This window comes from Hetaerina americana, unplaced genomic scaffold (assembly GCF_022747635.1).
Source record: "Hetaerina americana unplaced genomic scaffold, ioHetAmer1.1.p SCAF_5, whole genome shotgun sequence".
NCBI classification, from domain to species: domain Eukaryota; kingdom Metazoa; phylum Arthropoda; class Insecta; order Odonata; family Calopterygidae; genus Hetaerina; species Hetaerina americana.
The window spans coordinates 14,886,543-14,911,926 of NW_027287095.1; the positions used below are offsets into that span (position 1 = coordinate 14,886,543).

At 41.4% G+C, this 25,384-nt stretch overlaps 1 protein-coding gene across 3 annotated transcripts; it reads left to right on the forward strand.

Annotated features, from left to right (window-relative positions):
- The first annotated feature begins 5,839 nt into the window (after nucleotides 1–5,839).
- LOC139694196 (probable cytochrome P450 6a17) lies at nucleotides 5,840–21,236 on the forward strand. Of its 3 annotated transcripts, none has more exons than XM_071592632.1 (6): nucleotides 5,840–6,061; nucleotides 9,840–10,349; nucleotides 13,057–13,453; nucleotides 14,963–15,187; nucleotides 16,466–16,768; nucleotides 20,684–21,236. In XM_071592632.1, the coding sequence occupies exons 2-6, from the start codon at nucleotides 9,858–9,860 to the stop codon at nucleotides 20,869–20,871; spliced, it is 1,605 nt and encodes a 534-aa protein (XP_071448733.1). In that variant the 5' UTR covers nucleotides 5,840–6,061; nucleotides 9,840–9,857; the 3' UTR covers nucleotides 20,872–21,236. The 3 variants fall into 3 exon arrangements, with proteins under 3 accessions (XP_071448733.1, XP_071448734.1, XP_071448735.1); XM_071592633.1 differs by lacking the exon at nucleotides 5,840–6,061 and adding an exon at nucleotides 6,070–6,181; XM_071592634.1 differs by lacking the exon at nucleotides 5,840–6,061 and adding an exon at nucleotides 8,707–8,749.
- The last annotated feature ends 4,148 nt before the right edge of the window (nucleotides 21,237–25,384 follow it).

Sequence of the window (25,384 nt, forward strand, 5' to 3'; positions counted from 1 at the left end):
AAAACCTAGAGGCTTCCGGCCAATATCCTCCAGATACCTGTTATCCACTTGCTTCTTGTGGTAATCCCTTGGTGTCAGCCGCTGAAGAAGTGGAAGGTTGAGATGAGCTTTTGGCCTTCTGTTGATACAGCATTACCAAATCTTTGCCTAAACCATATTACCTCGGCTCTTTTCCCTCCTCCTTCTGAAAACTTCTTTGCCTTGTGCAATTCTTCTCCTTAAGTCCTGACTACTGTGACCATTTTGGTCTAGAAAACTTCCAAGTGAAGTAAACTGTTCCACCTTTTCTAGTTTATTAACTTCTATTTTAATATTTAACTTAGCCTTCTTCTTTCTTGAAAACCAAATAGCCTTTATTTGTTAATGTTTATTCTGATGCCATGTCTATCTTATTGACTTTCTAATGAGCTCAGCAATACTTGCAAACCTTTTGGCTGACTGGCAAACTAAAGCTTGATCATTAATCATTTCCTCCACCTATACCTTAAACAACAGTGGTGATAATGGACAACCCTGTCTTATCTCTCTTCCTAACACCAACCATTCCAATCTCCAACTACAACTCACACCTGAGCAGTCTTAGACATGTACAGGTTGCAGATTAAGTCTCTTATCCCTCCAATCAACTCATATTATCTGTGATACAATCATTAATTTCACCCAATCCACTCTATCAAACGCTGTCTCAAAATCTATGAAACAGGTAAATACATTCTGATTGTATTCTATGTTTGTTTCTATTAGTGACCTCATTACTGCTATGGCATCATGCATACTTCTTCTAAAAACAAAAAAAATCATCTGCACGGCCATGATCCGTCCTCTGCTAACCTATGCAGCGCCAGTATGGCTACAAGCTGCTAAAACTTACCTTAACAAAATACAATCGACGGAGAATAAAATCGTTAGGAGATTCGTCGGAGCCCCATGGTTCATTAGAAACAGCGAGCTGAGAAAGGACCTCAATTTAACGCCAATCCTGACCATCGCAAAAAAGATGGCTACGGACATGGATGCTTCATTACGAAGCACCGAAAATCCCCTCTTGATAGACCTATGGAGTTACTCTCCTGGAGACTTGACAACGCACAAAAGACCTAAAATAGGAACAACTGCACATGTCCCTGTGCCACATTGAATTTACATTAAACTAAACCAAGGAAGAATAAAAAAAGGGGAAAAATGTTTATACTAGTTTAATAAAAAATAAAATATAGCAGAAAAAATTAAAAAGACATCAACAAGAATGATAAAAAATAATAATAATAATACAAGCAAACAAATTAAAATGAAGTAAAAAAAAATAGAAACTCACCTCAATAGACGCATGCTGTAAACAGCTTCAGCTGGACGCAGTAATTTAGACGGTCAAGTGACCGAGAAAACGGGACTTCTTTCCTACATGAACCCAAATCCATCATCCCCAAAGTAATCATTTGCTCTGCTATCCATCCTTTTGTTTATGACCCTGTGAACCACTTTAGCTGCATGCAAAGTCAAACTTATTCTCTTTTAGTCCTCGCATGATGTAGCCTTTACCTTTTATGGAATAGGAACTAGCACAGATCTGACAAAGTCTTCTGGTCAAATTCTTTACTCATAAATGCTATGAATTAGTCCATAAAAAATCTTCCTCCCAGCTCTTCTTTAAACTTTCAGTACTTCTGCTGGAATGCTGTTTACCATTACGGCCTTATTTAATTTCAATTCCCTCAATGGCTTTTTTATCTCGCCACTGAGTAAGCCTGGACCTAAGCTACCCTCATCTACATCATATTCTTTTTCTATGTCTAAATTGATATCCTTACCGTACTCTTTCACTATGTGTATTTCATTCATCACTCTTGAATCTTCAGAGGTTAATTAATAGCTTTCCTGACTTACCTTTGGGTTTTTGCTTGGATTTTCCCTTCATACTTTCTGAGAGCATTTTAACCTTCCTGTATAGAACTCCAATTTTACCCTTTCCCTGTAAACTTTCCATATCCTTGCACTGAATCTTCCTTGACACTTCTTTCTTCTCCATTTGTTTTCTTGTCTAAGTTTATTATTTTATTCTTTATATTTTCTTCTACCTAACTCTGTATTTACAGTCTTCCAGTTCCTTGTTTCATCTGTCTTTCTAATCATCTCACCCATAATCCATGGTTCTTTGCCCTTTTCCTTTTTACGAATCCTCTAATTTCGTTTCTGGTTTTTGATATCCCTTATTATTTGTTCCTATTTTACATGTTCCAATTTTTCCTATATATGTAGTACCCAACTCTCTTTCCTCACTCATGATTTTATCTACAGTCTACCAACACTCCTTTCTTGTCGACCTGGTTTATGCTTCTATATTCCACTTCCTAAATTGTTTTCCCTGTTTTATTATTTTGAGATTGATGCTACACTTCGTTTTTACTAAATTGTGATTTGAGTCAGCATCTACTCCCAGGAAACTGCGAATTTATTACGCTGATCATAAATCTGTGCCTAACCATAAAATAGTCTACCTGATATCTTCCTAAATCCCCAAGAAATATCCATGTGTATCTATGCATTTTGTGGTGTCTAAATCAAGTGTTGGTGATGATTGACCTCGATCTCCTGCAGAACTCGATAGCTTTCTCCCCACGGTGATTCCTCATACCTAAACTGTAATCCCCCACCTCATCACCATCTCTTCCTTTGCATACCATTGCATTCCGATCCCCCATCACGATCAAATTTTTCTTCCAGGATCACCTGCAATCATGTCCTTTACCTGATCGTATGCCCTATCAACTTCTTCCTCCACGTGATTGCTCTGTAGCTGTATACCAGAACCAGGTATACCTGAACCAGGTATATCTGGATATACCAGGTATACTATCTGAACAATAACCAAGGTCATTATTCTGCTTTTACCTCTACTAGTAATATACTATCCATTACTTACTCTATGTTACCTATGCTTCTTCTTACCTTTTCATACAATATTATGGCAATCCCTCACTGGCCCTCTTCCCCTCCACTGTATGCCACTCTATTATAACTGTCACTCCAGTAATCTCTGCTATACTTTCATCTCAACTTGCATAGACTTAAAACATCTCTATTTTCTCTTACAACCTCTCACTTAATATTCTCTAATTCATCTGTGCTTAACTTTGTCCTAACATTCCAAGTTGAAATTCTAACTAATTCAGCATTTTTCTGCATCTTTTGTGCTGCTGTTGTCAGTTTATCTTTGCTTCACTGAGATGATGACCAGAGATGCCTTGCCTCCCACTATACCAGGCAGGACACATGTCCAAGTACTGTAGATTTGTCATTTATAATAATAGAAAATTGACGGATTCGCACCATGAAGTACTGGAACATCCACCCTATTTCCCAGATTTGACTCCCTCAGACTTTCAACTCTTCGATAAACTCAAAAGTTTCCTTGCCGGCCAATGGTTTCTGTCTAATCAAGAAACAATCACAGCTGTTGATGAGTACTTTGCAGCACTTCCTGAAGAGCACAACATATATGGGACAATGGCACTGGAACACTGCTGGATGAAATCTATTAGTAACAAAGGCAATTATGTTGAAAAATAAAGCTTTTTAAAAACAAATTGTAATTTTCATCATCAGGCCAAGAAAGTTTCACATCACCCTCATATTTGCATGTTTATATGTTACAATAGATTTTGCATTAATATATTTGTCTCTCTGGTTATGAATTGGCATGGTTTTCTTCGTTTTGCTTGGGGTTTCATTCTATTTCATGGGTGGTTCACCTAACACCACCGGTCACCGATAAACATCGCCGCAGCAGTCATGGCACCACAGGGAAGATCGTCGAATAACGAGAGAAATATTGAACATTTAATTGGGTGCTACCTACACTATGGTAACAAAAACTGCACTTTAGACGTTTGCTCATGGTGGGCTCTGCAAAGTTGCGATTATCTCGCGAAAATCAACGTGAAGAGAGTTCCTAATCCTCTCCTATAGTTTTAACGTGACTCCATGTATATTTTTGCTGTTCCCCAATGCGAAGAAATGTCTTTGTGTCGAAGTGTTTTTCATCATATGAAGCAGGCGAAATGACCGTATCTTACCCAACTGCATCCACTTAGTTTTACCCAAGTGCATGTACTTTCACCATTCTCGTGTATTTTGATGTCAAATCCCTTGTTTCGACTTCCATCACTCGTCTCTCGGGGGGGGGGGGGGGGGGGGGGACACCGCCCTCCATTCGCAGCCTACAGCGAAGTGTCACATTCCCTACCTGTGTCTTTAAGGGTGGGGACCATGAGTTTCATATCCATGTGATAGTAGAATTTCCCCTTCTTACTTTTCAATTCTGCATGACCTGTTTTGTTATGGTGGAGCCTTGTCGTATAAATGGTTGTGGTCTTTTTTATTCCCTCTTTTCGTATTACAAATAACGAATTCATTGGGTGAATTAACCAATGTTTTGAATTGTCTTCCTCCAGCATGTATAGAAATTTGCATGTTATTTCATAGATTTCTACTAAATATTTTTCACTTTCCCCTGCCTCTCCCATATCCTCTCTTATCACTTACCCTTCCACCCTGGTGCTTGCACCCCTTGCCACGCATATTTTTGGTGGATCGCGAGGTATTTATGTCGATGGTTCAACTTGTAGCGCCTACGTCTGCCGCACAATTAGAGTCTAATAATTGAAACTTGTGCTGTGTATACATTTCACATCAAGCTAAAAGAATTCGTAACATAAAATTAAATGTATTCGCTAATTTTTATAATAAAAAAATATGATCACACACCATTGAACAGCCCTCGTACTGTACTCTCCTAGATGATTATGAAGAATGCATGTTGCTTAAAACTTCGTAGCGTATCCAAAATATACTGGAGTACCCAGGATTTACTAGAAGAGTACTGGGTAAATGTGGTGAGTTGGTCAAAGAGAAATGTTGTCCTTCGATGGTTAGGCCTCTTTTAGAATATGCTGCAAGTATATGGGATCCTCATGAAGTTGGATTAATTGCCGGAATTGATCGCGTGCAGCGTAGATGAGCTAGATTTGTAAATACGCTCTTACGACAAACTTAGTAGCGTATCCTAAATTTTAGAGCAACTAGGCTGGAAATCACTCACGGAGCGAAGGTTTGAATTACATACAGAATCTCTTGCATAAATTGGAAGGACGTCTCTTTAGCAGTGATTTTGAAAATGCATTATTACCCCCATCGTACTACGGTAGGAGATATCACGTCAATAAAGTTAGAGAGATCAAGAGTAGAACAGGTAGATTTAAGATGTCATTTTTTCCACGAACGATAAGGGATCAGCATAACATTGTCCGACCGCGGTAGGGTCATATTTGGGTTAAAATTAGTATGGTGGGTATTCATCCCATGCCACACACCCTAGCGGTGGCTTGCAGGGTACTAAAATGAATAAATAACCGATTCCATTTGTCAATGGAGAAGTTTACAATATTCTCTTCATTCAGCTGCGAGGTTCTGCGAGGCAGTTTAAACAAATAAATGAAGGAGTTGGGAACTTTGCATTCCGTATCGATAATTTAGCTGCGTCCTGTGAAATTCACGAGTCGAAACGAATGTGATCTGTCCCCTCTGAAGTGGACGAATCAGGTGGAAAATTCATGATTTTCGACTTCGTTCTCTTTCCAAATTCGCAACTAACAAACACACCTTCATTAAATCACTCTTTGGGGTCGCATTGTGGTACTACGAATTTCTCATAATCCACGTAAGGACTAACTTCGCCTACGGTGGCTGCTACCACCTCACAGAGCTGCCTCGTAGGGCATCGTGCACCGTAGCACTGAATAGAGCAGCATCGCTTCCCGTCTACGCTTGGCTTGAACGAGTGGCGAAACACCGTGAACAACAAGTTGCGTGACGCAATAGTAGTTTTATAAAAATATCAATCCCCCTCCATTCGGAGCACTCACAGAGAAGTTGTTATCGCATGTGTGATGAATGTTAGTGTATCTTGACTGAATGTTGAATCTTCTCTTCGTATCAGAGGATATATCTATCTCCTCGCTGCATTGAATGCGACGCATCTTTGTCAGTGAAGCACCTCCAGACGGTATGTAATGGTGTCCGGGTGACGCGTAGCATTGTGGTAATCAGGAGGGACCTGGAAGGCAACCGACTGAATTGGGAAATTTTGTTTGCAAAAGAAACTGGCTTTTAAGAGTCATTATCGGTATGTATGGAGAGTTATATGCATACAGTTACACATTTTACATTTCTTAGCAATGTATTCTTTTGAATATTAGGTTGTGATAGCGCCAAAATGACCTTGGGCGTCGACACACCTTGTAAACATTACTCTGTCCTTCTGAGTGGGGGGCGCTTGCGAATTTTAATCTCGGGGCGTCGGTCTCTTACTGTTTTGTATTTATTTTTACGTAATCACCGCGTGCCCCGAATACGTTTCTTCTGTCAATGCCCGGCATAATAACTCGTGAGAAAAATGATACCATAAGTGAAGTTAAACATACAAATATGCATGTAGCACGATTATTAATGTGTAATGAATTGCATTCTTAATAATATCACAGGGTTCAGATTTTATTAAATGATACCAACACCTATTTCGTCCAGGAAAAAGTAATCGTGCAAGTTGGATGATTGTAAAAAAGGCAGTTCCCACATTTGAAATAGTAAGTTGAAAATCATCTGCATAATTGAATCCAATTAATCAGTTTAGCGACTCTAACTAGCGTGATGCTGTTGAGTGAGTGGAGGTTGATTCTTCCGCGAGAGTGACGTCTTTCGGATCTCCAGTTCTCGATTCCGGTTTCCATGGGTTAGCGCAAAATCCCCGGGATTATTACTCAAGCAAGTGCGTAAGAATTTCTTAGGGCGAGATGCCATGAAAGACACTCACTGAAAATGTAGGCGGCACTTCGCGTGAGGCAGTCGCCGGACGTTATGTATACATACTGACAATTATCTGGCAGAGAGGTCCAGTTCTTCGAACGAGGGTGCAACCCACTGCGGTCCGTACAGCAGCCCTCGCTTCCCTCTAGGCGTGAGTCGCCCATGCGTCACTCAACCATTACGGGTGGTCTCGCTTCCTACTCCTGCGCGAGTGTTAGATTTGTACGGAGAAAAATATCATTGAATAATTAATAGTTATTTACATTTGCGTAGCTTATGCACGATAATACTCATGTACGCGATATCGATCTGTTCTGACATTATCATCGATGAAACTTTCTCGCAAGTGAAAGGTAAATCTTGTAAATATCACGGGCTCAATGTTGTTTCGAGCAAATATTAGAAGAAACAATGTCAATACTCTCCCCAAGTCCTGAGTTCGGACCATCCATAAAAACTATTCTTGCTTGAGCTCTGAGAGTGGACTGCGTTATCTTCACTTAGCTTCCAACCCTCAGCCGAAGATTCGTTTCGTAAGACCGAATCTAATCTCACGCGAACAATTCTGAAACCGTCACCATTATTATGCATGAATTATGTTTGTTATTGCTTCATACGAATCAAATTTATACGATTTTTCGTGCCTTACTTTGTTCCGTGATTTCGTATTACGAGAAAGTCTAATGCAAAAACTGTCTTTGGATATGAAAACTAAGTAAGGATCAAGTTCTTGGGGGTGATTTGATTTTGTTTCTCGCACAGAGGAAAGGTAAATCAGCGCCTTCTGATATAACGCCTTGCATAATACCTCTTGCTGATCATTTTTAGCTTATGTGTGCCCGGTAAATTTGTTGATTTATTGTGGTCAATGATGATTTTTTACGGGAAAATTTTCCCGTCCTCACAGTATGTGGAGAAGAATTAACTCAAGTAATTAGTTCATTTGACCTGTTTAAGCGTGATACAGCCATTGCAGTTGTGAGCATCATCAGAGATACAAAGTCTTGGGTGCTCACTGAGAATTGTCACTTACTGCCGTGAACCCCTTTAATATAAGTCCGTAGTCATACACCATTTAGAACTTTCTCCTTGGTGCAACATCTCTTCATCCACATCATTTATATCTTTGGCTTTCCATATTTCATTGTCGGTTGCAACAGATCATTGTCTGTTTTTATTTTTCTCCATTGAATTTTTCACTTTACCTCGACGGGGTGACAGTGTTGCGGTTTGTTTGGCCGGCTACTGACCAGAGGGCCCTGGGCTTCAAACTCCTTACCTTTGGGCAAAACGATCTAAAAATGAGCTTCTAGAGGCCAGAATTTCTTAGGATTATTCAGGGTAATGAGAAAGAATTTCCATCACGCCCTACTCTGAATGTGTGAATTGACCTCAGTTCAGGGTGAAATATAGGGTCAATACATTGTGAAGTTCAGGGTCGGGTTTTTCCCGACCCAATTCACAAATTTATCCAATCACCTCTTATAGTTTTTGTATCGTAAACATTAGAACACCAAGGCATACAAAGCTACAATCTGTAATAATTGTTAGATACTATTTGTTATGCCTTAGGTTGACGTATTGTTATCAGTTCAAACTTTGTGAATATTTATTTTGCTAGCAGAATTATTCTTTAATGTCCCCACTGCTACTGCACCTATTTCACTTCAATATACTGCTCAAATGCTACCCTACTAAATATTTGAAATGCTGATTTTTCCTTATTTTTATTATTAATACAATATTACGGTGCTTCTTATCCTATGCATACCACACTGATCTTCGAGCTCAGTTCTCAGCAATGATGTAACCCCTTCGACATCGACATAAATACCCCGCGATCTCCAGAAAGGTGTGTGGCAGGGGTTGCAAGCACCAGGTAGGATGGGTAGGTGATAAGGGAAGATGTGGGAGAGGAAGGGAAAATATTAAGTAAAAATCTATAAAATGATGTGAAAATTTCTATACATGCTGGAGGAAGACTCAATTCCAAATATGGGTTAATTCAAATAATGAATTTTGAAATTAAATTTTTAATTTTCCCCTTGGGTGGCTGGTTGACTAAAATATAATCATCAGGATGTCTAACTGATTTTATGTTTTCCCCACCAATTTTCATCCCTATGTCCAGCTCTTTCCAAGCATCTTTAACCGTTTCCACACGCACATGTACGTTAAATTGCATGGGTGATTGAGGACACCCCCGGCTCACTCCTCTTGCTAAAACTCCCCATCCTGACTCTCCATCCCTTACGCGCACATAGGCAGTCTAAGATTTGTTTAGATTAAGGAAAAGTCTCCTATCCCTCCAAACTACTCCTATTTTCTGCAATGTATTCATCGATTCTACCAGTCAATGTATCAAAAGCTTTCTTGAAATCTGAAAAACAGACAAATACATACTAAATGTATTCTATGTTCCTCTCTAATAGTGACCTCATTACTGATGTGACATCATGCGTGGCCTTCCCCTGTCTGATCTCAAACTCATCATCCCTTAAGTAGTCATTTTTTCTGGTCTCCAGCTTCTTACCGATGATTCTGAGGACCATTTTACCTTCATGTGAAATAAAACTTATTGTTCTGTTGCCCTCATTTATGACTTCCTTCGCTTTTCTGGAATAGGAGCTAATATTGATCTGATGTCTTTGGACCAAATTCCCCCCTCTTAAATGCAAAGAATCTATCCATAAAAACTCTTCCTTCCACCTTTAAGTAGTAGTAGTAGTATTTCGTCTCAAGCGCCGCCCAATCCATCTGGTTCTTTTTCTCATCGTTCTGCGTATTGCATTTTCCTCATCTACTCCTCTTATAAAGGTTACCCGTCATTAAAGGATTTACCTCCTGCAGATGAACAGGTTTTCTAAACAGAGCTGGTCGTGTATTTTCAAGTGTTACTACAGAGTTTATGATCGAAATTTACTAATTATGCTCTTGTCAACAGTTTCTGCTCATCATGAATCCTGTTTCTCTCTCAGGTTCTCAGATAATCCAGGATGAGTGCGCTGTCGCTGCCCATGCTCGTGTGGCTGTCCATCTGCTTTGCCTTCGCGGCCCTATACCTCTACTTTACCTGGAATTACGGCTATTGGAAGAAGCGGTCCATCCCTCATGAGAGGCCTCTCTTCCCTTTCGGAAACATATGGAGCATGATGACGCGCAAAGAGTCCTTCATCGAATTCTACAGGAGCTATTATCGCCGCTTCCAGGGTCATCGCTATATGGGCTTCATCATGCTACGAGAGCCGACCCTCATGATACGCGACACTGGGCTCATCAAGAGGATCTTGGTCAAGGACTTCTCGCATTTCCACGATCGCGGAATACCAGTGGACGAAGTCAATGACCCGTTGAGTGGAACTCTTTTCAACTTGCCTGGGAGTCGCTGGCAAACGCTGAGGAACAAACTCTCGCCGACTTTCACGTCCGGCAAAATGAAATATATGTTCCCGGTCGTGAAGGCCTGTGCAGAGCAGCTGCAGAGGACGGTGAGTACCAATGATGTGCCAATGGCACCCTGGCCCTCTGCTACACTTAACGTAATGCCACTAAATAGACGCTCCCCCACTGAGAGTGGCCATCAAATGATACGAGTGCCTTGGATATTCTCAGATTAAGGATAAAATAAGTCGGTGTGTTACTAGGAAGGAAGGCACAATTCATTTCAAGGGGAAATATTTTAGAAGAAAACGTTATAAGTAAATAGGAAATGAAGAGAAAATCAGCGATTAGCGAAAGAAGCATTCATACCGACTTGATATGATTTACCTAATTACAGATAAAAGCAATAGATTATTGAAGTCTCTTATACGGAGCATAGAGCTTAAATTGGTGACTTTTTAGGTTACGAGGGCAGTATGAAGGGTTCTCGGAATCACCACCAGATGTCAGAGCTAGCACAACGAGTTTCGAGCGTAGTAATAGGTAATTTTGACTTCACACATGACGCGTGTGTGCTATCGGAGGAGATCTGTGATGCGAACGCCTCTCTACTGTTGTTCCTGTGTGGTGATTTGTGAAGATTAAAAAATTGAGATTCGAGGACGTAATTAAATACAACAAAAGAAGAAAGTTATAAAAGCAAAGGAAATTCATGCCGACCTTCAGAACACTTTCAGGGACTCTGTCTGCTCCTTCATATTCAACTGTTGCCTAGTAGACAAATGATTTTAAGTTTGGTTGGGACGCCTTAGGTGATGATCCGCGTAGTGGTCGGCCAAAATGTACCCCAGAAATTATTACAAAAGTGCATATAATGGTCATGGAGTACCACCGACTAAAAGTGCGGGAAATCGCTAAAACGGTAGGGTTTTCATCTGAAAGGGCATATAAAATTTAAAAGAGGAATTTGATATGAGAAAAGTATCTGCTACATGAGTGCTTCAACTCTTGACGCAGGATTAAAACGCATCAGATTGGAAATTTCCTAACAAAACAGCAGTCAAAGCAGTGGAAATATGTTGATTCACCACCGCCAAAGAAAGCAAAGGCAAATACGGTCGGCCAGAAAGGTTATGGCTTCAGTTTCCTAGGATGCGAAAGCGATGCAGCTGATAGATTATCTTCCCACTTGTCAAAAAATTACTGGAAAGTACTAAGCTAACCTCCTGGATCAATTACAGCAAAAGATGCACGAAAAAAGGCCAGGTTTGCCAGGAAGGAGAGTCATCTTTCATCAAGACAGTGCACGCCCACACATAAGTGCCGCTGCCATGGCCAAAATACATGAACAGAGATAGAAATTGTTGGCACACCCGCCTTATTCGCCTAATTTAGCTCCGTCAGATTTCCATTTCTTTCCCGAGCTCACAATTTTCATCGGTGGGCGGAGATTTTCTTCAAACAAAGAACTAACAGCCAAAGTAGATGGGTATTTTGCAGGCCTGAAGAAATCTAATTTTAGCGATGGGATCAAGACATTGAAACATCGCTGGATGAAGTGCATCGACGTATAGGAAGACTATATTGAAAAATGAAAAAGTTCCGCCTAGGTAAGTAGTTTATTTCTATTCCATTCCGAGAACTTTTCAAATCCCCCTCGTAGAACAAATAGTTGAATCACTGACACAAGGTGACAGCATACTTGATGTACTTTCAAAGAATCCGTGAATAACTCCAGAAATCATTACAAGCGTGGACATAGCCCATAAGACCATATAGAGACCACAAAAAGTCCATAAATGGAAATGACATGAAAGTGGTCAAAGAAAAGCGTAAAGTTTATCAATGCACCAATGTGAGCTTAAATAGGGCTTGGGGGCAATTAAAACATGAAATATATTATTCAGATTAGAAACACACACCACTGATCCAGAAAAAATTTGGAAAATGTTTTTAAATGTTATACGTGACGGGTTAGAGAAGTATTTGTCATTACAAATTTCAACGGAAAATAAGGAATATATTGCTGCCCTTTGCAGCAAACTCGGTTTTCGAACCAATGTACACAAACATACGTAAGCATAAAAACATACAACCTTTTAGGACTCTAAAACAAAGTGCGGCAATCGATTGGGCCAACCCAAAATTCTCTGACACCTTTTCATCGGAGATTTTTTCTCGATAGTTTTTCAAAAGTTCAAGTGGAGACATATTTGGATGATATGCTTCAGTTCCTCGATCTTTTTTATTGATCCAATATGTGCTATTCTAACTTTAACACGTGGTGCTTTTTAAATTTTTTGTGTTTCCCTTGATCCGTTACGGCTAAAGGAAATATTATTTTATATAGTCAGTCTAAAAAGAGGCCATAAGAAGCTCAATTTGTCCTTTCCAATGTCCTTGATATAAGTATTTCTTAATTTAAAACAATTATTTGCTTGAATTATTTTCTGATTTTTTAATATTGTGGAATAATATTATCTTTCACAAATGAATTTTTGTACAAATAATATTAAATCGTTCGTAATATTGAAAAAAATCTTCTCTGGCCACGGTTCAAGACATTCGCGTCAATAATCTGCATTCATTTGATGGGATATGACCCACAGTCAACTTTTATATAAACATATATTTTATATATATATATATATTATATATATATATATATATATATATATATATATATATATATATATATATATATATATTACTATGTTCGCTCCGATGATATTGCTGGTCTCTGCCTTAAGTTGCGCAAAAACACCGTAATCGGCCGCTCATTCTCATTTGGCCCTGTTTTGCCTCTTCGTGAAGACCGCCAGTGAAGTGGAGAGAGCTGGCGGCGGTGACCTCGAGGTGAAGGACTTGATGGCCAGGTACACGACGGACGTGATCGGGTCGGCCGCCTTCGGCGTCGAAGCCAGGTCCCTCGAGAACGCCGACTCGGAGTTCCGCTCGATCGGGCGACGGATGGTCGCTGCGGATTTTGGCAACTCCATGCGAGCAATGATGACCATATTCGCTCCCGCACTGTCCCTCAAGTTGGGCATCAAGAGTGTCGATTCGCTGTCCGAGTCGTATTTCACCAGAATAGTCAAGGACACTGTGACCTACCGCGAGAAAAATGACATAAAGAGAACTGACTTCCTACAACTCCTCATCGGCCTAAGAGCGGGAGACAAAGAAAACAGCGCCAAGGTCCCGGCAGAAGGTAATGCAAAGCACCCTTGTTGACCTATAATTTATGCAAACACACACATATACAAAAATATCATTTGACATGCAGCAAATTTCTAGGTGCCGATAGTATAAATGTCTTGATCAAGTAAGCAAACCACAGTCCCGAATTTCTTTCTCTCCCGTCAATTGTAATTATAGTGTGCTGAATATGATCCATGTCCTAGCCTATAAAATGGATTTTGTCGAATTTCTTCTTTCTCAATATCTACCGTGAGTCTTTCAGTTGTTACTACTTTTCAAACTAAATAACTCTGTTTTCTTTCATGAACAACAGTGGGAAATCGAATTCTCTCACGCTAAAAAATGAAGGAAAAAAATGGACAAACCTTTACTAGAAATGGTGAAACACATTTCGTCTGAATTTGAATAAAAGCGTGGACAGTTACGAATTCCTAAAGAACCACAAAACCTTCGACTGTGTCTTTTTTTTCAGGTTGTGTTGCGACTTTATAAAGCCTCTAACCTCTGACTTGAGTACACTGTAATGGTGTATTTCAACAGATGTTAAATGAATTCACTCCCGTTATTTGCAAAACCGTGACCTGCTTAATATGTCCAGTGATCCCCGTCCTCAGCATCATCCTAACGTTCCAAGTTTATATTCCAACTTTTTTGGTCCTCATCTGCGTATATTCCCCTGCTGCTGTTGTCAACTTCACTTCGTGATGACGACCGCGAAAGCCTTGTCTCTCCCGCTGCCTGGCACGTCATACAGCTCAGCCGAACGAGTCCCGTAGTTACCAGGATTAATTCTGTGATCAATATCTATCATAGAAGCATGCGATAATTAATTGAGCTGGTTTTCCATTGCCTTCCTCAATAGTGTATTTAACGGTAAACCATTACCAAAAAGGCTTCCTCACTTGGGAACGTGCTGCGTGGACTACATTCGGTCTACCTCCAAACTGCCAACCTTTCTGAAATGGTTGATCCTATTAGCAGCAAATATCATTGCTCCCTCTAGTACAACTCTAGGGGTCATCAGATCGCGCAAGTACTTCCACCACGTCAGGGTTGTAGTCCATGAGGAGGGTATTAATGCATTTGAACAGGTCATTTCTTTTTAGGAAAATCACCTTTAAAACGATTTTGTTATAAAAGATATTCTGATGAACCTTTGGCGATTTGCAGCTTAAACAGAATCGCTCTTGCACGGAGCTGCCGTTCTCATGACTGTTAATTAGTACATCTTGTGTATTTTCCGAAACATGCTGTTTCATCAAAAGTTAAAGTCAAAAATTTCACTTCGGCCATTTTATAAATATATTCTTTACGATCAACGCTAACAAGCCTATAAATTAGTTCGGTGCTGTTTCATAATATCCATTAAACATTACTCAAAGTTCTGATCTCCTATAAATCTTTAATATCCATGTAATCAGTGAAGCAAAAAGCTCAACCATACGAATACTGGGGTTAATAAACTCGACTCTCCTCTGTACAACCTACGAGTACTGATTCCTCCCCTGCCCACTTCCAGCCGAGCTGACGATGGACCAGCTGACGGCTCAGTGCTTCATCTTTTACATCGGCGGCTTCGAGACCTCCGCCACCACGCTGTCGTTCGCCCTGTTCGAGTTGAGCAGGAACCTTGCCGTGCAGAACAAGTTGAGGGACGAAGTGGACCGGGTCCTTGGAGAGTCCGACGGGGAGATAACATACGAGGGGCTGGCCAAGATGCACTACATGGACTGCGTCATCGCCGGTGAGCAGCCTTATTCATTCATTCCGTATGCATGTACTCATACGTGGACGAGTCTCCCTCACCGACGGTGATTCGTACATAATAGCCTTCCGGCTAGAAGGCCAGGCGTGAGAAGTTGTCGCGCAGAACCCCCTATCTCCACAGAATACGTCAATGGCTCAAGTCGACATACTTTAGGTATGAGGTATTTATATTTTTTCATTCAGCACTAATCCGAAAAGAGCCAAATTTTGACCCTTTGCAACGAATCAAAATCATAAAAGAACAACGCTCGCAATAGTTTACACACAAATCCTTAAGACTGCTTTATTATTTTCACTGTGGGATATGATTCTCGTAAATTCTTCTGAGGGAACACTATTTTCTTCTTCCAGAGAAATATCGAATTCCTATTGAGAAAAACCAGTTTGCTTTTAGGAGAATCATATTAATACACTTATAATGATTAGTTTAGTAAAAGGGAGTATTTGTTTGTTTATCCAAAATTATCTCAGATGAATATTTTCATTCACCATCGGTAATTAGAGAATGATGGCGCCTGAGGCAGTTCCGAGGGTGCAGCGAGATTGGCAGCCAAACCGGACCTTTTAAGTCCTGAATGAAGTGACGCTAGGCAAAAGCGACGACTCGCGAGTAATATGTGAATTTTTCACCTGCAATCTGATGCGAATATTTATGACTCTGCAGGTATGAATATAAATTCTGCATCTGGACTCTCTGTCTTAAATAGTGGGCAAGTCTTTTGGAGCTCATTTAATTCGAGCCCTCGCTGGCTGTTTCTTATGTCCTTGAATTTTATGGTCAACATTAAAATTTATGCATGTTAATAAAATGTCTTCCAAAATTTTTTCCGAGTCAGTTGGCCTGACAAGCCTCATTTGTCGATGTTCTCGGTAACTCCGGGGGCTTTTTTATCCACCGGGCCATGCAAGCCGTGTTTGCCGTTTTTTCATTTATAAAAAATGCACTTTCACTTTTCGTACCAGCCCTACTTCAGGATATGCTATTTTATATTTTATTGCTATTTTGCTCCAATTTTTCCTTTTTTAAATTCCTTCAATTTGTTTTCTTTTCTTAACACCTTATCGTGGTAAGCATAAATGACCTCGTCAGTACTTTCGAAACTGCTGGTTCAAGCTGCAGGCCTTTTGATTCCCTAGGATTTCTTTCATTGGTTGTTAGTATAAGCGTTAGAATAAAGTATTAGTGGAGGCTTTTATGTGCTAGGAATGAAAAAATTTGCTTGGCGAACTAAGAGGAGGGTTTTGTCAATTCCAGAGACGCAAAGGAAATATCCTCCAGCCCCTGTGCTCTTCCGGGAGTGCACCAAGGAGTGGACGATTCCTTCGGCTCAAGAGACGGGGTCAGACGCGTCCGAGTGGAAGCCGGAGACGAGAGACGGCGGCCATGTTGTGGAAGTGGGAACCAAAGTTCACATACCAGTACCGGGACTCCACTACGACCCGGAATACTTCGAGGATCCCGATCGTTTCGACCCTGAGCGGTTCACCGAGGAAGGGAGGAAGAAGTGGCCCCAGTTCGCTTACTTGCCCTTCGGAGAAGGCCCCAGGATCTGCATCGGTGAGTGCCACCGCCTCTCTATTGTCATTTGGTGTGATACCTGCATGTATGTGGACCATTTGTTCCGGAATATAAATTTAAAGGAAGGGATGTCCCCCTACGCTTATTTGACGAGAAAAGTCCACTTTTGTTAAATTTCGAACTCCTTGGCCATTGCTTCTAGGAGCAGATCAGTGTTTTCCACTGGATCCTTGCTTTCCCTGAAGCTTAGGCACTTGTGCACATTTGAACTTGAGTTGGCCTGATTTTTTTAAGTATGGAAGCAACTGGTCCATGATCACTTCGATTCGCGTAAATGAAAGCACCCATGGACCATCGCGTAAAGTATGCAAGCCACTTGTACTAAATATGTAGATACCCACTTAAAGGTTGACTGCAATATGAGTGAAACGAAGGGGAGGGCAACGAAGCAAAGCGGTCGATCGACGCCGCCAAGGTCCATAACGAGCGAAGCCTCATAAGATCCTCTCCCGGTAGTGTGGTTGTTTTAAGACGCCTAAGAGTCTCACATCCGTGAAAGTAAGAGGCCATCCGTGGTGTGGTCCGCCCCGACGAACGGGGATTACTCGCGGTCGGTGATTGTCTCCCGAGAAGGGGTTGCGTCAGAGACTCCGCCACAAACCACCTGCTAAAGGCTGGAATCGACACTTTGGTCCGGAAATTTATACTCTTTAGAAAATGCGCTCTTTCATCATCTTTATAACCTTCAGCTCTTTAATCTCAATGAGAATTGCTGGACCAGAAAAAATTAGCAAATACAATGACGGTATTAGTATTCAGTGGGACGGTATGGAGGCCCAGTGGGTGGAGCGTATGCCTGCAGATATAGAAGTCCCTTGCGTAATGGATTTGACGCTACCCTATCTGTTATCCAAAAGAAGTACGATTTTCTGAACGCCAGAGAGTTGTTGGAAACGGAATTTTTGTGCAGACAGAGGAACTGCCTCCCATCAGGCAACAACCCCCCCACCCCCCCACTCTGGTTCGAAATAAGGCTTAGGGTCTAGGTGAGCCCTCTTCTCACCGGTAGCGAAGACCTTGATGTACCGATGACCCCAGAGTTTTTTAATTACTTCCGCGCTGTTCCATCTGGTTGGGTGATGGTTTTTTTAAGGTTGCAGTTAGGATTTTCGGGCCCAAAGTGAATTTCACGGACATTTGCCCGCTATGTATGCATAGAAAAGTGTAAAGATTTGACCCGTATGTGTACACTAGCAAAATTTCAGTGAAAATCACTTCGCTTCTGAAGATACTAGCTGCAGCGGCAGCAAAAGCCCCCTGATTGAAGAGCCTACATCCAGCCGGAACACCTCCACCTACATGCAGATGGAACACCTCGGGAATAACCCAAGGACCTTAGTTCCATCCCTCCTCACTGTTTAAACCACCGTTTAGGGTTGATAAGTGTATTCATATTCCTTATTAAGCAAAACCCATTTCAGGAGTGATCGGCATTCCATGCATTTTTAGGTCTACATATGCATAAACTTTCTGCTTCAGTATTCCTGATGCAGTGGGCTTACGGGAGATATTCCAAAAATTCATCACCGCGCACTTTTTTAAGCTTAATTCTAATTTATATTTTGATATTTTAGTATCCTGCAACCCACCGCTAGGGTGTGTGGCAGGGGGCGAATACACAAAAGTATTTCACCAACGCTGTATAGCATCAAAGTCATCTGATAAAATTATGTTACCCTCAGGACTATGGGTATCTCTGTAACTACTGCGTCGTTACGAATAAGCATATCTTATTATTTACCACGGATTTAATGTCGTTAACTTAGATGAGTAATAAAATAGGTTGCCAACATTCCCCTGGGGAACACCTGAAGTGACTTTTACTGCATTATAGCTAACATCATCTATGACAATACTTTGTTCGCGACCAGTCATAAAGTCTTTAATCCAGTCTACGATACTTGTATTTTTATCTATCTTGCTATGTGATTCTTTGTCGAAAGCTTTTTTAAAGTCTTGAACAACCGGACCTGAAACATCATTGTATCCCGAACCCAAAATATCATGAACAAAAAGCTAATGTTGTTATTCGCAGGATATACTCGTACCTTTTGGAAATTATACTGATTTTTTCATCAATAACTCTTGGCTCTCAATGTGCCTCTTTATCGAACTAAGAATTATGTTTCGTGGCATTGCGTGGTTTAAGCCTCAGGAACAGAACAGTAAAAGCATGTATCGGTGTGACAGGCAGCATAGCCTGCAATGGTAAGGTAGTATGAAAGACATGATTAAATGGGGTTAAAATCATTGAACTTACCTAAATTAAAGCTTTTTTTGAATTACTTATCCCGAAAGGGAATGACGTGAACGGTACTTATGTATGTCATAGATTGTAAGTCAATATAAACATACGTATGATGAAGAATAGGGGGATCATTAAACGACGGTATTTTCCTAAATACTCCCTACGTACTCGTAGCATTGTTTACCATTGAAATCCTATGGAGGCAGAAAAAGTGGATGAAGGTGGTATTGACCGGCAGTGGGATGTTGAAGACTGTAATAGAGGGAAGAATGTTTGGCAAACGAAAAAGGGAAGGAACAGGATAGGGCTGCTGGACGGGATGAAGGGAGAAATGAAGAACTCAGAGATGAAGAGGGACTTGATGTAGAGTAGATTGCTGGATTTTTTAGGAGTCACAAAATGTTTATTTGGTAGTTGTGTCCATCCAAAACCTACCTTAACCGGTGGATTACTTAACAATAATAATATGAATGATATACGTGCGTTAGATGTACGTTAGAATTAATTTCAAATTGAGTCCTTATATAATTTAATAGGAAGAGATGAACAGGGACCTGTAATGCACTCACTTTAACCATAGCTTTTTGCTTTGAATTACCTAAGTTAATATCAACATTCTAGCAGAGATTTCTTCCGTACCGGGGGATTTATTTGGTCGTATATTTCGGAACGTTTTGCTATTCCTTCCTGAGACAATATTATTGTAGGGACTCGTTGTAATTGTAGTTTCATCATCCTAACAGTCTTGGGATAAGTAGTTAAGGTGATTTCTCGTTGCCTTTCATCTGACTCCTACCCTTGGACCTATCTGGCATGGTTGGCCTTTTACGAGTAATTATCTTTGGGCCCGCCAGCACATCCTCTAGGGGTCATCAGAACGCACGAACCCTTCCACCACGTTAAGGTTTTAGTCCGTGGGAGTATAAAGCATATTTGAGGATACAGGGTTCGTCCGGAAAATAAGTGTACTGAGCTCAGGAAAAAAAAATTATTACACTTTTACATATCTTAAGCTAATATTCCTCAAAATAGGACCCTTGTGAGTCGATACACTTGTTCCAGCGGCGTTCCCATTCCTGGAACGCTCCCGCGAAGGCATCATCGGGAACCTCTCGAAGACTCGTCGTCGACCTCTTCTCTGCCCTCCACGAACATCTTGTGCCACCGAAAGATCATGTTTCTGGACATGGCTGACTCCCCGTAAGCCTGGTTAATCATACCGACAGTTTCGGTAGACGATTTCCCAAGCTTTACCGCAAATTTGATGGAATAACGCTGCTCCAAAAACTTCGGCATCGCGTTCCGTGACGTGGGTCGAAGCGTGGAGGTTCGCGTTAACAGAGCTCCTCACTACACCACAGCTCAGAGCCGACTGCCTTTTTCAGCGTCGCTTGCCAACATACCCCCCTCCAATCGCAGCCCGTCAGAGCGGTGCTGGGCGCGCCTGGAGCGGCGCGCCCAGCCCAGGAGTCAGTACGCTTATTTTCCGGACGAACCCTGTATTGTGAGGGATGAGTGGTCACATAAAAAGCTTAATCTTAATTATTCGTACTGATTATTTATTTTTATTCTTAATATTATTTCGTAAAACATTTATTATTTGTTATGTATTCTTTCTTTATGCGGGCATGTTTTCATGATTCCAGGGATGCGCTTCGGAAGTATGCAAACCAAGGCCGGTCTTGCAGCGTTGCTATCCAAATTTGAGTTCAGGCGGAGCGCGAAGGCATCCGAGGGCACCCTTGTGCTGGACAAGATGGCATTCTTCCCCAGCGTCAAAGGAGGGCTGTGGCTGACGCCAATCCAGCGCCCCACCACCGCATCGGCTCAATGACGCGACACATCGACGCTCCGAATGCATTAATCGATTGTGGATTATTTTGCAATGCCTTTGACTCCGAAACTGTTGGAATGAAAAGAGTATAGCTTAATTTCAAGGGACTGAACAACTCATTTTCGGTATATTCACATCGAAGTGCGTATTTGTGTGGGTGATGATGACGGAGGATGAGAAGTGATCGAAGATGTGTGGTGTCCAAGCAACGCATTCCGGCTACTGCTGTACTGAGGCGGATGCCTACTCTGGCGATGTCCGTCCCTCTGCTTCATTTTCTTTGTTACGCTTTTGCGAGTCATTTTATGTATTAAAAATGTAGACACACATTGCAGGAAATATATCTTTGGGAAATAAATACATAATGTGGAATTGTTTCTGAATTGATGGAGCTCCGTGATCCATTGTTTTTACAGCGTTTATTTGGAGTGAAGGGCACAAATCGATTATTTTAAGGGGGACATGTGATGTGTGCGGCATAGTGTTTCGCTAATGCTCGACGACAAGCCATAATGTGAGGAGAGACCCGCCAGACTTTTCTTGGGTGGAATTGAATATTAACCTGGAGGGAGCTTGTGCGAATTAAGATTAAGAACGACACAGAGAATTGTAGGAACGGCCACGCAACGAAAGAAATATTCAGGTCATGGGGCGGTCATTTGTTTTTGGAGTGTTGTTTAAGGGTACTCCGCTCAGCGTCAGTCCTTCCACTACGTATGGTATCCGATTCTTGAGGAGACCTCTCAGTGAAGTCCTTATCCTTCCAGTCCACTGCCAAACTCTCTTAAGTGATCTTGTCCACCATACTCTGCCACTGGCCTTCGCGATATCTACGGAACTATTAAAACCATTTTGACTCCCTCTTCATCTTGATTGCTTAAGCTTCTCCGCGCTAGGTGCCATCCCATCCTAAACCCCTTGATTATCGCACAGAAATGGTGCCGCTCTGTCCAAAGATTGATTATCTTTGGAGGACGGAGAAGAGGCAGCTCGATTCGTGTGAGGGAGGTTGATCGAAGAGGTCCTCTTAAATTTCTCATGAGGTGCGTTACCTCTCACTCACGTATGCTTGGAGCTGCTCTTCTCGTCTTCGTCGTTTGACGCCTCCGAGTACTTGCCACTCTGGTGTACCAGAAAAAGAACCCGAGGTACTACCCTTGATATTTGACGTGTATGGTGTTACTTTACCATTGGGGGTGAGAAACAACAATGAGTTTCAGCGAGCCTTTCCTCACATAAAATTAATTGCCTGTGATTGCCTATGACATTGTTACCAGGGAAAGAAGGACATACATGTACACCAAGTTCAGCTGTCATGCAACAGCAGCACCATCACAATATTCAGTTGTTAATCTCTCGATGTGAAAAGCACCATGGCAAACAATTTGTGAATGTACCCATGTTTCATGTATTTTCAAAAAGTGCTGTGATAAATGCCGTCAGCCCCACCTCCAGGGTAGTTTCAACGTAAAATGTCACGATTATCGGTTGGCGATGTTGCCCGTGTCAGCAGTTCCCATCCCCGTCTCCAAGATATACAAGGTGCTGTTGCATAATAGAACCACCGTACCTGCAGCCCCCACCCCTACTCTGAGGGCGCCTCTTAGGGTAAGACGTCATCGTACAGGAAGGGAGGGAACGGTTATAATAGGTAGCTCGATTATATAGGTAGGTAGGCTATAATATGTCCGGCGTATAATTTCTCCACTGCGTCGCAGAGTCCGACGGGAGGAGATGTTGGATTATTGTCGCCCTTGTGTGGACCAGGCGGCGGGTTACCTAAGGCGACGCAGGCGGTGAAGGCGGCTGTCAGTAATGTGGGTTACTCCAAGCCGCGCATAGTGGCTGATGTGGGGGCAGACGGCGTCTTGGAACATGTATCTGGAGATATCCTTCGTTCCTTTAAGGAGATGCGCTCATAGGTGAAACGGGTCGAATAGTGGTTGAAGGTTCCAATAAATTATTTATATATATTTATAAGTATTTGCAGTATTGTGCCTCGCATTGACCGCGGAAGACTCGTCTGGAGCCGAGCAGAGGGTTTAAATCAAAGATTGTTGGGATTTTGCCGGGAAATCGGAGCGGACTTCGTTGATCAGAGGCCTGCCCTCTCATCTTGTCGGGTATCCCTTTTAATCGCTCCGGCGTCCATTATACCGCCGAGGCATCGAAGTTGACCGCGGGTAGGTTACACGAACACATTTCGAGGGTTTAGCGAAGTTCGTAGGGAAGAGTGCGGATCATATATTGGGGAAAGTAAGGTAAGGTCCAGCACTTTTTATCACTTTCGATGACGGGCTATGACCCTCAGATCCCAAAAATAATAGAACAAATAAACGCTTGTGTTAAAACGACATACGAGGGCGGTTCAATAAGTACCCGTGTTAGAAATGAAGAAACCATTTTAAAAAAACATTTTTTTTAATTTTTCAACATAGTCCCCTTTTAGAATAACACACTTCTCCCAACGTTCCGGCCATTTTTTTAACCCCTCTAAACAATAGGATTTGTCGAACTCTCCAAAATACGCCTCTGTCTCGGCGATAACTTCCTCGTTTGAGCTAAATATTTTCCCGCGAGCCATTTATTCATGTTGGGGAATAAGAAAAAGTCACAGGGAGCCAAATCGGATGAATGCGGGGGGTGAGGTAGCAATTCATAACGTAGTTCATGCAGTTTGGCGGTGACAACTCCGGATGAATGCGCTGGTGCGTTATCGTGGCGAAACAGCAATCGCGGCACCCATCGGGCCGACAATTGTTTCATCGCCAACTTATTATGTAAAATAATAATTGCCGTTCCGGTCGACACACCCACGGCCTCTGCTACTTAGCGCACTTCCGTTCGTCGATCTGCGAGAGTCATGGCGTGGAGTTTTTGAATGATTTCCTCGGTAGCCACGTCTGCCAGGCGTCCTAGTCGCTCCTCATCAAAAACAGATATTCGCCCACGTTTAAATTCGTTGAACCAATATCTAACTGTGGTCATAGATGGCGAAGTGTCCCCATAAATAGCATCCAACTTTGCTTTTATCTCCTCGCATTTTTTCCCATCCAAAAACAAAAAGCGAATTACCGAACGATACTGCTCTTTTTCCATCTTAGCGAAAATCACGAAACACGTCTTACTCGAATGGCTGCCAAATCCAAACTAACCTTTAAATCAGTCTGAAATTTATTTCACCGTCGTTTGATAGATGGGATCACACGATGATAAAATAACTTCCCTCATGAACGCCTTTTGTCGTCAAACACGGGTACTTATTGAACCGCCCTCGTATAACCCACGTAGAATCATATTGAAGTCGAAAAATAAACAACTTGGCTTTTCCACATAAAAATTTTTATTTACGACCTAGGTTTCGTTATGCTGTAACATGTACAGGTCTTCAAAAAAAGTCTTTATTAGGAAAAGCCAAGTTGTTTATTTTTTAATTTGAATATGAAGATTTTCCATCAAGTCACGCCAGAAACTGTTTTATTTATCACGTAGAATCATTTAAATTGTTGTCCCGAAAAACAGTGACGATAGTCTTGTGAGTGAATATAATATTAGTGTCTCTGTTAACAATGAATCTTCCAGAAACAGTTTTGAGAACAGAAAACCCTCATACAAAAGGTGGCCGACCAAATAAAAATTATAAAATTAAATTGTCGTAGCATTAGAACGAAAAGTTCGGATATTGAACATATTTTGTCTCTGAAGAAGCGCTGAAGAGGTCCACCTTGTGGTCGAAATACGCCTATCCGCTTGTCACACGATTATGTTTCCATAGTTTTTAATTGATGTTTTGCCTTCTTCCCTTATTTTCCATTTGTTTCTTTCTTTTGACTGAAGGGCTTCATTCCCTGCCATTTTCGGTTTTGGCAACGACGTCAAGCCATCCGGTATTTTATCCACTTCATATTCCGGAGTGTTGGTATTGCTTTTCTGTAATACCTCAGTGAGTGAGAGTAAGTATGTATTATTCCCCCGAAGAAGTTTCCTGGCACCTGGATTAATTTCTTCTCAAACCTATTCGGTCTCTTCCTAGTTAACGTAAGTGATTAAGGTAGCCCAGAGCCGGTCCCTGGCGAGGGAAAAACTTCCCCATAGACCACTTGGGGCAAAAAAGTATAACTGTATTTGTAAGTTCCCAAGTACGGCCCCTGGAAAAGGATTTAATTTCCTTGTTAACTTATTCGGGAAATATCCCCCGTGTAAATGTGAACGTGTTCTTATTTTGAATGCATGACAGATCACTGGCATGAGAATAACTTTCACCTTAAATCACCACACCAATCTCAATATTCCCCTACTTTTTACTTTTACAAAGGTGTAAAAAACATTTTTATGGCTTAAGGAAGTATTATTTAATAAAGTCAGTATAAAAAGAGGTCGTAAGAAGCTCAATTTATCCTTCCCACATCGTGCTACGGTAGAGGTCATAAAGTAAATTAGAGATATTAAGTGTAGAGCATTGAAGATATCATATTTTCCACGAACGATAAGATATCAGTATAATAACGTCCGT

Excerpts from the sequence above, each read along its gene's own strand:
- LOC139694196 (XM_071592632.1), top strand. The coding sequence starts at position 9,858 with ATGAGTGCGCTGTCGCTGCCCATGCTCGTGTGGCTGTCCATCTGCTTT. Across the intron at positions 13,454-14,962 it reads CGCCAAGGTCCCGGCAGAAG|CCGAGCTGACGATGGACCAG; the intron begins GTAATGCAAAGC and ends GCCCACTTCCAG. Across the intron at positions 16,769-20,683 it reads AGGCCCCAGGATCTGCATCG|GGATGCGCTTCGGAAGTATG; the intron begins GTGAGTGCCACC and ends TCATGATTCCAG.